Genomic DNA, 15,097 nt, shown 5'->3' on the forward strand with positions numbered 1-15,097 from the left:
TGGTTTGTTTCCAAATGCTGGCAACATCAGGATCACCTGGGAATCTTTGTAAGCTTAGCTTATCCCAGTCAAAGGTCTGGGTTGGGGCGCAAGAGTTGTGCTTTAAAGAGCTCCTCATGTCACTCAGCTTTGTTTGCCCGTGGATCAGCAACACAACCCAGGTCCTAACCCCATCACCCCATTGTCATCTTAGCTTGGAGGCAGTTTTTCTGTGACAGGCTCTTCACTGTGATTCCACTGTTATTCACAACATGAGAATGGGCTTCATGGAGAATAAAAACATCTATTAAAACACGTATCTTCAACAATAAGTCATCACAATAAAAACAAACTTTAGGAAATACTGTGTAATACAATAATGACTTTCTAACAGGTTTCCCATTTCAAATGTTATATCAATGCGGCAAAGCGATCAGGGTGTGAGGGAGGCATATTCAGTCATTTTGGTCCTTGGTGTCTATTCACCTGTGGCCTTGATTAATTGGGCCACAGAGCCCAGATAGGTCAGTTAGGTGGCCCAGGGGCTTTAAGTCTCTGGCACCTGTGATGCTCCATCTGGGTTTTCCAGCCACAGACACACAGTCCCAACAATCTTTGTAAGCAAAAGGACAGTTCTGCATATTCAGGGAGAAATAGAGGCTACACAGATACTTTTGCCTGGCACATTTAAACAATCAGAGGAAAAGGACTTAAGTATCCAGATTCATACAGAAAATTGTTTGGTCTGTTATTTTGCACATAAAGACTCAGCTCAACATGATTCATTATTATTTGCACAACTTCTTAGCATATTGAACTAATGCAATAATGCAAAGTCTGCTGTAGAAATTACTTACAATGTGGAAGGCATTGACAAAAGGTATTCCTTACCTTAACAGGCCCCAGCTGAAAATAATGCACATGGAACAATACAAATAATGAACTGTTTTGGAGTTTTTTTTAGATTAAATAAACTGAATAAAAATTTTAAAAAGAAGTACATAACAATTCTCAGTATTCAGTTTTAAATTGTGCATACATATTTCTAAAACAAGGTTTTATAATGTGAATACTGGCTTACTGGATAAAATTCCAGCTGTCAAATGTGAGCTGTTAGTAACTAAATTGTGGTTTACCAGAATCATGATTTACCAAGGGGGTTTTCTCTCATTTCAGGGGAGAATGTAGGTTATTACCAGTGGACTGTTGTATGCCTAGGCAACCATCTCCTTAACTGTTTTACACTGACAAATAAATAGGTTTTTTTGGGTGGGGGGAGAGAATAAATTTTCCTCCTTTACAGTCTGACTTATTTTCTGTGCCATGAGGACCCCAGACTAAAATACTTTCTTTTAGGGCCCATCTTCATTTAGTGCTGATAAGGAGGAGATCTACTGATTATCTATGCAATCTTGGGAAAATCGCTTAGCCTCTCTGTTTCTCCATTTCTCATTTGTAGCGTCAAGGATTAGGACCAGAGAAGTTGAAAGGCTCTTCCATTTCCGGTATCCTGTGGTTCCACAATTCCGTCCCTGCCTCCTCTGGCCTCAGTTCAACCTTTCTTTGCTGTGTGAGAGTGTCTAATAACTACTGCTTAGCCCAAAGTCAGAAGAAATGCTCTTCCCTTCCTTCGCTTCCCCACCAAATTAGGTTAGTCATGGCACTCACATTCGTGGAAGTCCGGGCACAAGGAGCCTGGAGGAATCCCCTTGCACGTCCTGGCTGGCAGCCCCGTGGTCACGTGCCCGACATCAAGGTCACAGGCAAATAGTACAGCAGTCACAGTCAGCACTGCTAGGCACACAACACTGCTAAACGCACAGCACTTTTCAGTGGTCAAGGACACTTGAGACACAGAAGCAAAGGCAGAGGAACTGTAAATGTTCTAATCGTCAAATATGGTAAAGATTTCTGGGTGTGGGGGGATTTCTCGATACCTCATTTTAGCTCTCTATCCCCCCTGGTTTAAATGCTTGCACATGACTCTCAGGACAACCAATGAAAACTAGTTGAGGGACTGGCATTAAGCTGGTCGCTAAATGTTTGTGGGTTTTTTTCTCCTGTGCAACGGAATTGTTCATTTGTGTTGGTATCATATGTAGATGGCCTTGAGGGCTCTATGGTGACATTTATTCCAATAGCTGAGGGTGGATTCTGCTGTGAGGATCCCAGACAAAAGGATGCACTTAGCCTAGAACCAATAAAGCAAGGGCAATGCAAAAGCCAGCGTGTTGTATTGGAGCTGAATCAGGAGGGCGGTATTCAATAGTGCTGTCTGCCCGTTTCACTGCTCTTGACCGCACAGCCCCGGGAGTTCTGGTTACTTACACCACTGCCTTTCGAATCAGGACTCATGGGACCAGCCAACTCTTTCAGTCGCGACAGTGCTTATATAGATTTGATCTTTGAAACAGTCTTTAAAAACAAAAAGAGGTGTGTATGATCAGCTAGAAGCTGAGTTTCTCTATGCTGGAACTACAGGTCAAGGGCACAACTAACAGAAGAAGCAACAGTAAGAGCTGCCATATATTGAGTGCTTACTACATACTTGAAAGCTGGGGTAGATGCTTTACCCACACTCGGCGTCTAATTTTTCCAATAGGAGGGAGATAGGCTGTGTAGGAAGAATTTATAAGGTATGAGAATTGTGGTTAACCACTATGGCAGGACTTGGGGCTTTCTTAAGAGATTTTGAAGAAAAGGGAAGGGTGGTCTTTTGGATCAGTTCCAGGAAGTCCTGCCTGGAAACGGGGTAAGCCTGGTCTCTAAGCCCTCTGGTTCTGGGAAACAAGCCTGTTTCCTCAATATTCTGAGTTCTTGTGAAAGGGACAGATGAAGTGATGTTGGGAAGTGGAAGAGTCCCCTCACTCTGATGTTAAGACGGAGCCAAGAGTGACGTGAGCTGTAAAACGTCTTCCTGAACTCGAAAAGGCAAAAAACCCCCACAAACCAACCCCCCCACCAAAACCAACACGGCATTATGATGAGGTCTATTTTAAAAGGTCCACTATAGAACAATGAACTGTTTTTAGGGATTCTGGTCTTGTGCTCTTTTAACCTGCCTGGTTCAATGCGTCTATATATATATATATATATATATATATATATATTAGTGAAATCTAATGGGCACATTGGGATTAAAACTCCAGAGTCAGGATCTGGCCCATGTAACATTGGCATTAATATCACTTAGCTGTAACCAAATGAACTAAGTGCTTAGGAAGAGCCAACTAAACACTTCTGTCAGTTATCAATCCGCAGTGATCCTAACAGAGTGCAGCATGAGCACTGGAGTACTGTCCTCTTTAAAGTGACAGGGAACAAGCATGGGCTGGTTTTGATGCCCATCAAATTATACCAGCGAATTAAAAAAAATTTTTTTTTTACTTCTCCCCTCCTAATTATTTCAGGTATTGAGCTATGTTAGTGTTTCCTATTCCCAAACATCTATTCCTATTTCTTCCTGTTTGGATTGCCATTCATACAGCATTGTAAGATGTGTCAAATCGGTGACACATTTGAACCCGTATGGTTTTTCTTTCACTAGTTAATATCTGGATCAAGGTAAGCTGCTCCGATGAGCTTTCTGAAAAACAGGAGACTAAGACAGCTCCCCTTTAGGGCCAGGGGCAGATGAGCATAAGAACTATGTCTTTTCTTGTTGTATTTGGTTTAACTTTGAGCATGATGATACCTTCCCAAAGAGGGACAGTGAGCTGATGACCGAACTACAGCAATTATTTTAAACAGCATTTGCAACATTACAGGCAATCTAGGATGAGATTTCTGGAAAAGAACAAGCTACTCCACCTAGATGGATTACAAATGTGCTTGACTGGCATTTGGAATGAAGAAAGAAACTCTTATTAAAATTTAACGTCAACTTGGCCAGACTTTGGGCTGAACCGGGAGAACAAAGTGCTGCTCAGTGGAAAGCCAGGGGTGGGAGTGATGTGATTTGTACTTCTGAGGCTGATATAATAAAAAAAGAAAATGGCCGACTAATTCCTTCATGCCAGGTCTGCACAGCTCAAATTCCAAGGGTTATTTTGTACCAAATCTTCCTATTACCCAATGGTTTTTCCTTATGAAATGCTTGATTTTTAGATATATAGATTTGATTTGATTTTTAGATATGCAAATTTAGATATACAGATTTCCATTGGAAAAGGGATTATCCACTGTCTGCAGTTGTCCTGAAGAGAACAATTGGTTCTGAGCAGTGCTGGTGGACACAGTGATACTGAAGATGACCTCACCTCAGCCCTGTTCACATGGGGGCCTGTCCTGGTCCACTTCAAACCTTCTGTTTTGCTCTAACCCTCCTGGTTTTCAAAGACTCTGAATGGGCACCATGGTTACAACGCTTTAGGGTATATGGGGATTCTGTAACTACTTCTAAACATTCTTCTTCCTTCTCCTCTCTATGTTCCAGGCTCTTAAGCTGACTCAATTGCCTCTACGTTCTGAGAGAATTCCCAGCCCAGTGCTTGGGTTAAGATTGTGGGAGGCACTGAAGTCAGGCTGGAACGCTCTTGCAATGTGGCAATAGAATGATCTGCCGTAATAGCACTCATGTCAAAAGACGCAGTGCCACCCATGACATACATTCTCTTTGTGATAGTGAAAGACACACTGTGCTATATGCCACTCACCACAGAGGGACTGCTCTGCCGTAGAACGACTGCGTGGACCAGTGAGAACTTCCTAAGAGGCATTTCTTACAAAGTAATCCTAAGGGGATCCATCATGATTTGGTCAGTTTGTCATGAAACATCAAAGTTACCCAGAGCCTTGAACACATCGAACAAGTACAGATGCAACACATACAAACAAAGCTAATTTAATATGATTCCTAGCAAATTATTAAACTCCACAGTGGTGGGGCAAGGGGTTGTAGGGAAAGGGATTGAGAACGACAGTGAGAAATAGAAAGAGAGAGTGAGAGATGAAGTATGCAAACGATTTTTTGTTGTTGTTTCCATTTTGAAGAGTCTGATCCCACCCAGGCAAAACTGAAATCCTGCCCAAACTGGCCAGAGGCCTCTATGAGGACTGTATCTCGAAGCTGCAGAAACTACAGCTCTAGTCCTCATGAAAAAATGGGAGGCAGTTTATTATCAAAATACAAACACGAAAATACTTCAAACCATTTCATTAGCAGCATAGTTCCAAATGCAACATTCCCTTTATCAATCAAGTTTAAATCATGTGGCTTCAATTAGGTTTGTCTTGCCAAGACCCTTCAAAGAGCAGTGCAAAGGAGGGAGAGACGACATCTTTCCTTTTAAATGGCAGACAATCTTTATAAGGAATTCGCTAGGGTTCTATTCTGAAGACTATTCCATTTGATTTGGGGCACTTTTTAAATGACCACTTGGCACTTTCTGTTCAGAGTCTTAGGCACAGTGTGACAGAGTCAGCTTGGTGAGCCCTTCCCCATGCATTCGGTACAGCAGCTGGAACTCGGCAGGCAGCTGGTGTGACTCCTGCCACTTGGTGGTAAATTTGGTTCCTTTTTTGTCATAGTAATGGTATGGAAGATCTTCCCTTGTGTTGGGGTCAAATCCAAAAGGCCAGAATCCATACAAGTGGATCTCTTCACATATTGCTGATGCAAGGGTGTACATAAGAATACCTGTGCTCAGCCGTTTGGGTGACAAATGTTTGTTTTTCCAGTACCTGCAGGATAATAAGTACACGTGGTTTCAGAGGCCAGTGTTGGTTTCAATCCGATAAGATCAACGTGACTGGGCCGGGAGGTGGATTTGTATCTGTAACTTATTTAGTACTTGTCTTTTTCTCCCCCCCACGAATAGTACTGGCTTTGAATCTATCTTTCAGACCACAGAATAGCTTGGGTCAGGTCTGGCTACAGGATTCGTGAGACCCAGGGCAAAATGAAAATGTGGGCCCTTCCTTCCAAAATTACTGAGAGTTTCAAGAGGGTGATAGCAGAGCATTCAACCAGGCACTGGAGCCTTCTGAGCACAGCCTCTGCGTGACCGTACAGGCCGTACGTGTCCGATGCCAGCCCTGCCTCACAGCTGTCCTGAGGAGTGGTGGCTCTGACTCGTTGGTGACCCCACAGAAGGCCAGCAATGAGAATGACTCTGCTTCTCATACACAAAGGGCCCTTGGAAGTGGGGAGGAGGTTGTTTAATCTAAGGGCACCTCCTGTGTCACTTTCTTACCCAAACCTAGAGATTAAATCCTTCTTCTTTGGTCTGGAGACAGTGTGGGGACTTATTTTTCTGTACCTTCTTGTACCAAGTCATATTCCCTGTTCCGTTGTTGTCTAGCTAGGGGGTCCTGAGCTCTCCTTTAGCATGGCAGGGTCTAAGAAAAGTGTTTAAACACTTTCTGAATTAAAAAAAATGCTAAATTATGGCTGTTTTTCCTTTGAAGCCTTCCTACCTATACTACCACATATTTGAGACTGCGGGGAGGGTGTGTGTGTGTGTGTGTGTGTGTGTGTGTGTGTATCATTGGCTATGCAGGCAAAATGAAACTGTTTATAAATCAGGTTTCTATGAACTATATTTCCTCCGAGTTTTCATTGAACCAATGTGTTTGGTTCAAGCCTGAGTGGCTGTGAAGCATTATGGCCGACTCCTCAGCCCTTCTGAGAAGCTGGGAGCAGGCTAGGCCACACAGGTCAATTTCCCAACGTTTCTAAGCATGCATAGTTCCTTCTTTACTACTTGAAAGCTTCACACATAGATCTTTCCCCATTCCAGTTGAAATTTAAAAGTTTAGTCTTGGTTTTCTTACCTAAGGAGTTAGAATGACTTCTGACAATTCTTTTGGTATGGCTGAACTTAAATAAAGCAAGAGGGGAGAAAAATGAGGAGGTCAAAAGACCACAAGAGGACAGGTTAGTGGGAAACCTGGCTTCTAATTCTGTTTTTGCCCATTTTGGGCAGTGACATTGGGTAAATAACTCCTTTTGTTTGTACCCCAGTTGACTCATCTTTAAACTCAAGAAATGGGCTACGTCACCTCAAAAAGATGACTGTACATCCCAGGAAACTAGGATAGTCCCAAATTTTGTTTGTTATCCTGCTGTCATTATTAATAGCACCTTCTTTCTCTCAAAGACAAAGCTCCAGTTTGGGCTATATATTATGGTCCTAACCCTACCTGTTAGAGACATACCACTTTATTAGATGATGATTCCTCCTTCTATGAGAGGTCAACTAAACAGATCTTTAGTTCGGGAAACTTTAGAGGACTACAAGATGGGGATAAAAATCTTTGAACTCCCCGGTTACCAGTCCTCCCAGAACCCACTTTAACTTGTAGGATGATCTGGACAGTATGTTAGGACATGGAGGCTACTTGCATAGGAGAAATTAGAGTTGAGGCAGTTTCCCCAGATGATTTAAAGAAAAATGAATCTTACAATTAATTTTGCTTTATAAAATGCCCTGGACTAGTGGCTACCAATTCTGACTACATATTAGAATCATCTGGGGAGTTATTAAGAAAAACAGGTATCTGGGCCCTTCCCCTCCCACCTCCAGATAAATTACATTAAAATCCCTTGAAGTAGAGCCCAAGCAACAGTATTTTTTAAAGTTCTCCAGGTGATTCTAATGTATAGCCAGAGTTAAGACTCATCAGAATAGACAAAAATATTGCATTTCTGGTCAAGCTCTCTATCAAATTATAAGGGATAACAACAAGGTCATAAAATACCCTTCACATGTTTTGTCACTGAAATCCCAAATGATAAAGGCCAATTATACAATTCATGATTTACCTAGGTGGTTTTCTAATCTTGGACATTGACAAAACTCCCAAGTATCAAATAAAAAGGGACATTTTAAGTCAATTGCATCTTTTTTACTTGGTTTGTCTAATTTCCCCATTGGCATTATGGGGACCTAGCTATCCATTTAAAGAAAATTCTTGATTTTTGGTGATTTCCATGACTGCCTGTTAGGCTTACCACCAAGGGAGGAGACGGCATAGAGAAGGGAGGCTGATGAAATACCAGTCCCCCCATTTGGCACTTTGTTACCAGCTGGGGTAGATGACTGAACTTCTTACCTAGAATGATTCATTCTTTCATTACAAAAACATAAGAGTTTGCCCTAAAGTGTTAAGCTAACCACAAGAAGTAACTAATCGGATACCTCCCACCCCCAAGAGATTACAATATTGATTTGCCATCTGGTGGGGTAAGACTTAAAGGCAATAAAATATACACACCTGTTGACATGTTGCATTATATTTCCAGGCCAAGCCAATTGGACCTTTAACTGACCTCTGTGTTCAACAAAAAAGTCAACTAATGTCCTGGTAACAGTTGCTGAAGTGTGGAAGAAAAATGCAGGGATCCAAAGAATGGCCCCATCGAGCTTTTTTAAACTGAGGAAAAAGTTGTTACGGTCCTGAATGGTCAAAAGATTGTTGTAATATTTTTCCAGAATGCTGGGGTTGAAGGTGGTAAGGTTGGTTTTCCTTCCAACATCTCTTTGGAAAGCCTCCGTAGGGGCGAAATTGCAACGGAAAACAAAATCTGACTTATCTATTTCTTGTCCACACCGGCTCCCTGTCAGGATCCCACTATTTCCAACCACAGCACACATATTAAAATGCTTATTCACAATGGGTGATACATCTGGAAGCAGTGACCGGAAGTTATTGCTAATAGAGAAAACATATTTATGGCTGGAATAATCATAGTGCATCAGTTGTCCGATCCGAACACTATTCTTGGTCAAAGAAAAATTTTTTATTACATCGACATGCTGAAGAATTTCTTGCCTAAAATGAAAAGAAATTCATTAAATGCATCCCATCCAAAAGAATTGATTTTCCATCTTATGTCTTATGCCGCCATTTTATTCAGACAAGAATCGTAGATACACTGTATCCAAGAAAGATTATACATTCATAATAATTGTGGTTTTTTGGGGAAGGACTCCTTCAGAATCTACAGACGTGCTGATTTCTCAGTCAAGTTCTGGGTGTAATCCTTCAAGGCGTATAAATGTTGTAACTCACAGTTGTTCTACATGAAAAGTGTATTTGATCAAGGGGGAGGCATAGACCAAACTATGTCAGAAAATACAGGGAGACAATTTACACAGGCTCCAAAAAGCTGACATTAATGCACAAACATTGGTGACTTAGAGTTTGTAACTAGGGACTACTTGTTTGCTATTGGACTTCAGCGTTCAAGGAATATCAAATATCGCTGGTGTCCAAATAAGAGCCAAGTAGATATGAGTCAGTATACTACTATCTATTATTAAAATATGGAAATGGTAGTATCAGTGAGTGTAGTTGAATATTTAATAGAAATGAGATGATAATCTCATTAAGGTCCTCTGAATAATGAAACAGGAATTTTTTCTCCTTGATTATATAGAAACACAATTTAGTTGGAGTAACTTAATCCTTAGAAAAAGAGGCTATGGTAAACCGTGAAAATGTGCGTATATTCTAAGAATTCAGAGGATAAACAAGGCAAGGGTGATACTTAGCACTAATTTCAGGTTGCTTGCATGTTGAGCTTTAAGTAAAATTAAGCGTTTCCTCTTAAAGTTTCAGCTATTTAAAATATTTAAGACAGACCGGTAACATGTGACTTTACTAGATTCTCTAATTCTGAGAAATCACATTGTGAATTTCCAGTGTCTTTTGCCTAAGAAATAGCAGGATTGAAACTAAATGTTGTGTATATCATCACTTTACCTGGAATTTTAAAAAATTACTTCATTTGTCGAAGTATAAAACAACATCAACTGGAGCTTTAATTTAAAACTTCCAAAGTTACAATACTGTTCTTTACAAACTATTCTTTACCTGTTATAAAGGTAAAGTAAATTTAAAATGATACTGGGAAAATTAATTAAAGACTACATAATAAGGGGATTGAAAGGAGGGAAGTTTTGAGAAGGAAATATTGTTCTGACTAGTCATTTGGGTCACATGGCCTAGTGTGGGAAGAAAATTTTTGTTGTTAGGAATATGTTTTGGGGAAGGTATAATGTATACTACCATTAAAGTTTTCTGGGTTGTCTATAAAATTAATATTGGACTAAAAACCCAATAGTTTAAAAGAAGGGCACTTCTGTGGTTTTCAAATTAATCAATGATTGCCATGGAGTAATTTCTAAGTAAACAGTTTTAAAAATTTTAATACTAATAACATGACTATATCAGCTTTTCAAGTAAACCACATTTTCATGACACCATAGATATCTAGTGACTTTGTTTTAATTTTGTCATTAGCTTAAAATAAAAAAAAATTGCAGTAACTAGAAATGCTATGACCAAACACAACCCCTTAAATGAGTGGTAAAATGAGTATGTGTAAAATAAGTATTCACACCCCTAATGAATACACTAGATGGCTCACATTCCATTTAGCAGCATAATAATCCCACCAAAAAGGAAGGAGTAATGACTTATCTGGGGTTGCTAAGAGTAGACCAGAATCACTCAACATAATAAATTTGAATAAATCTCATCCTTCTTCCCCACTTCACACACAGACAAACCCCATACGTACACACACATAAACTCCCTCCTGTATAAACAAGGCTGTTACAAGACAACCTATAAAAATGATGTTGGTAGCTTTTACAATATGTTAAAGGCTGTAAAGGTTTAATGAAAAATCTTACTTAAATACCTGCATATATTTGGGCCAAGATTTTCACTAGTAATTGATAGGGGCAGATTATAGTATTTGTTGTGTATTTCAGGGTGAGACAATTCTATTTCATTAAAAAAATTTTTTTTTCTCAGAGGGAGAATGAAATGCGTTAGGTGGTCTTGATGCAATTAAGTTTTTTATTTATTATTTATTTATTTATTTTAGTAGATGGTTTTGGCAGTGTTACCCATGCATGTTCACTATAAGTCATTGTGCTCAATTAAGCCCAAGTTAGAGCGGATATTGGAAATATCTTTTTCTCTTCCATTCAATTGGTTTTCTTGATGTTTTCTTTTTTTGAGAGGGCCCTATATACATAAAAAAGGGTTACCAATCAGGCTTTGTGCAGTCAGGCCGAGAAGAAAATACAAATAACACCTCGGGGTGGGGGATAGGATAGATTTTTGTTGTTTTGGATCATTTGTTTTGTTTTTTGAACTCCAGAATTCAAAAACACCTTTCGGATCTTTTCCCCCTATCCTACCTTTGATGTAAAAACGCTGTCCGATTAAATGTCCACTTAGAAGGTTTCTCTTGGAGTTCGTGGGTCAGAGAATTCGTAATGGGCACAAATGACGGATCTAGAAACTTCAGCGCAAATTGTGACCTGGAGAGGAGCATGAGTACACAGACAAACGTGCTGGCCTCAGCTGGGGGAAGCCAAGGTAGCCATTAAAGCCCAGGCTGCTGGGGACGGCGGCGGCGGGGGGAGGGGCAATTGGCACATGCACTGGCTCTATCCCTCCCGAGCCTCTCTCATTTGGTCCACTCTCCGCTCCCACACACACCCAGGGGTAAAAGAAAACTAGGGAAATCCGCCTCCATTGTCCATTCCTCCGGGTGCGGGAGAGACCATAAAATGGCCGTCTGGCGGAGAGCAGGGGCGGGAGCCCGGTGCACTGCTGCAGCCTGGTGCGCCGTGAGGACCAGGGAGTCAGCACCGCGGACAGCGGCCGCGCCTCCGCCAGTCCGACCCGCGACGCCCCGGCTGTCCGGGTGAATTGATTTTTGGAGAAAGGGCAGAGGAAACCGGAGACCCAAGGGGAAGACTGGGGGTGGCTCCTGCCTTAACCTCTTACTTCCCGAGCCCAGTCTGACTTCACTCCCTGTCTCCTGACTGGGGACCGCCGGAGGCCGCAGGCCAGCTCCACTCTTCTGCCCAGGTGGGGCTTCTCTAGGTTCCGCACTTCTGGCCCGCTTGGACCACAGGTTGCAGATTGTGTTTGACACCTGCCCCTCAGGAGATCCTCCTGGGAGAACTCTTAAGGGTCACAGGTAGAGGCAGGGGTTCTCAATGAGTTGCGCCAAGCTGCGCCTGGCGCTTTCCCAGTCCAGCCCCTCGCCAGGAGATGAATTGGACCAGGGGCGAGGGAAGGCGGCCCTTAGGAGGCTTGCTTCCCGCAGAGGGCGGAGGAATTGCAGAAATCCCGGAAAGGGGGGTGGGCAGTGGTGGCAGCAGGGGAAAGGTTCGGGGTAAAATACCCCAGGGGCTACAGGAGAATAGACCCGAGCATCATTTGATGCAGTTGGGCTTGGTAAGAGGAGTGAGGACAGGGCAAGGGGAGTCCAGCGCCTGCGCCATTAAATCGGCCCTGGACCGCCCGGAGTCCGGCCGTGGAGCCTGCGGACGCTGCACCGGGAAGGCACTCACCTCACGCACGTCCATCTCCCGGTTCAGCGCCCCCTCACACACACACACACACACACACACACACACACACACACACACACACCGCCTCTCCCTCCATCATCATTCTCCTTAAACCCTCCCCCCGTTTTTGAAATGGGGGAAGGGATGCCGAGGAAGAATACGAGAAATGCAATCACATCGATTAGAACAACGGCTTTTAGGGGCTTTGGGTTAAAAAAAAAATAAAGGAGAGGGGGAAGGGAGAATCAGAGAGAAGAGTGGAAGGACCACGCAGTTATCTTGCCCAAAGTGTCTCGGAGAAGCCAAAACACCCCCCCTGTGATCTCCCCCCGCCCCAAATAAACCAGATACCCGAGGGCGCTCAAATAGAGGCCCGCACTCACCGGAATCCCGCGTGGAACATGTACATTCGGGGCGCCCCTGGGTTGGCGTATTTGGGAGTGGTGAAGATGTTCTCCTTTTTCAGGGACACGTAGCTGATGAGCGATAAAATCAGCAGGGCGACGCTGAGCATGACCAGTCCCAGCACACTGGCCACCCGGGCCATTTTGCAATTTCTCATCCCGGGCTGGGCTGGGATCAGGGGAAGCAGGGAAATCGGTCCATTGAGCGGCCAGCAGCTCGCTGGCGTGTCAGTGTGTGTGAGTGTGTGTGTGTTCGCGCGCGCGTGTCAGCGTGTGTGGCGGGGGAGGGGGACCGGGCAGGGGAGCCGCGGAGGCCCGGGGGTGGGGGGGGGGGGGAGGGCAGGAGCCCTAGAGAGAAGCCGACCCCTAAGGCAGGGCCGAGCGGGGCCAGGAGGCTGGGCAGGAAGATGGAGGGTCCGCGCGGCGGCGTGGCGAAGGAGCGCGCCGCGCTGTGCGTCCCCTGCCGCCTGCTCAGGCTCCCCCGCGCGTTTCCAGCGAGGCTGCCATCTCCTCCGCCGCCTGTAAGATAAATGTGATTGGAATAATGTTACAGTTCGATCTAAGCACAGGATTTAATTAATGAACTCTAATCTCCCGAATAAGCGGGGGGAGGGGCAAAGAGGGAGGAGGGAAGAAGGGTAGCAGAGGGAGGGGAATTGAGGCTGGAAGGCTGCAGCCCACGTCCGCGGGCTCCCCGGGTGAGGGTTCGCGCAAGGAGGTGCCCCTGGCAAGACAGACGCCCAAACTTGGTTCAACGGACCGTTCATTACTTTATAAATATATTACAGGATAGGGTGAAAACAACTGTACTTGCTGTCGTGGAGGTTATATACCAGCTGCATGCTTCTCCTAGAGGCAGAGAGAGTGGTTTTAGGAAGACAGACATTTAAAAGCTTCTCTCCTCACCACTGAGGCACCGCCCTGGGCCCCGCAAGGTAGCACGTGCCCCAGCAAGCCAGCACCCCAGCCAAGAAGCCCTAACAGCTGCGGGGCCAGCCTGCCTTGTGAACGCTTAAAACCTCCCTAGAATTTTCCAGAATCTCTCCCCTATCCACTTCCTATGCCCACCACATACATTGTTTCTCTCTAAAACATGGGCAGCGCCTAGCACAGTTGGGAGGTGAGCTGTGAGTGTGGAGGGCCTGGCTTCTCCTTCCCTGTCCTTGTTCCAGCACACTGCAGGTGGTCAACTGGGCAGTGCTCCTGAGTTGACCCTGGAGCAGTTCTCCCTGATTTAACTCTGCATTGCCCACTTTCCTGACCCATCCCTGGGGCCAGGTCTTGGGGATGGGCCACCTAACCTAGCCCTGCGAGGCCCAGAAGCTAAAGGCATTATGAACTTTATAAATGTACAGAACTCTCTTTTGAAGGAGCCCAAGAACCAGGTAAGAGAGGCTGTCTCGGAGGGTGAAAGGAAGGCTCATTGCCTAACACTTTGTATTGCTTGACCTTCAGTTTGTTTCAGAATAGTTATATGTTGCCTGTTTTAACGCCCATTGGAAATAAAAATCCATTTTCGGTCAGGCTGCTGTATTCTCAGAGGCAACCCACGTATTTCTTGAGTTCTGTTCTTGCAGTTAGCTTGTGGCTTCCTCCACCCTAGTCTTACCCTTGGCCTGGTCCTCCTGGTACTGGTCCAGAAGCACTAATGAAAGAAGCTGGAGGTGAGACATTGGGCTCTGAGAACCTTTTCCAATAAAGCATTGGATACTTGATACTTTCTGAGGGGGATATGATTTCTTTCTCTCCTGAACTCCTTGTCTTATGGTCTTCGGTGGACCTGATGTTATGGTCTTTCTGTGGACCTCAAATTCCTCAAAGGGGTGAACTCTTGGACTGTAAGCTTCTATAAAGCCAGGGCCATATCTTCTTCCTTGCTCTTTGCACATACTGCCCAGCAACTCTCCCATGTAGAGGGCATACTTAATAAATGTTTGAGAACTGAATGAGGTCCCTTGTGAAAAACATCTGTCTGGTGGTGGGCAGCAGCACGCAGAATGCAAATGTCTGTTTCCAATGAATGAAAAAAGGGAGTTGTTCATTTTGCACCCATGGAAGGCATTTTATACCAAAATCTAAAAATGTGGGCCAGAGCGCCTGGGTGGCTCAGTTGGTGAAGCATCCAACTTTTGATTTGGCTCAGGCCATGATTTTGGGGTTGTCAGATCGAGCCCCGCATCGGGCTCCGCGCTAGGCATGGAGCCTGCTTGGGCTTCTCTCTCTCCCTGTCCCTGCACTCCTCTTCCACTACATCTGCACGCTCTTTCTCTCAAAAAGAAAAAAGAATTAAAAATTAAAATGTGGGCCAAGAGGACACAAATAATCTTCTTTTTCTCATGGGACCTTTCTTATTTAAGAAGTCTTAGAAAAAGCTTGCATATTTGTATA

At 44.0% G+C, this 15,097-nt stretch overlaps 1 protein-coding gene across 1 annotated transcript; it reads right to left on the reverse strand.

Annotated features, from left to right (window-relative positions):
- Nucleotides 1-5,347: 5,347 nt before the first annotated feature.
- ST8SIA3 (ST8 alpha-N-acetyl-neuraminide alpha-2,8-sialyltransferase 3) lies at nt 5,348-14,619 on the reverse strand. The gene is given in 8 exon segments (XM_026496557.4): nt 5,348-5,661; nt 8,197-8,754; nt 11,139-11,261; nt 12,689-12,934; nt 12,936-13,071; nt 13,074-13,101; nt 13,103-13,176; nt 14,319-14,619. Coding segments are annotated over 8 exon segments (1,749 nt in total). The 3' UTR covers nt 5,348-5,378.
- Between the last annotated feature and the right edge of the window lie 478 nt (nt 14,620-15,097).

The sequence above is a fragment of the Ursus arctos genome, unplaced genomic scaffold (assembly GCF_023065955.2).
Source record: "Ursus arctos isolate Adak ecotype North America unplaced genomic scaffold, UrsArc2.0 scaffold_17, whole genome shotgun sequence".
NCBI classification, from domain to species: Eukaryota; Metazoa; Chordata; class Mammalia; order Carnivora; family Ursidae; genus Ursus; species Ursus arctos.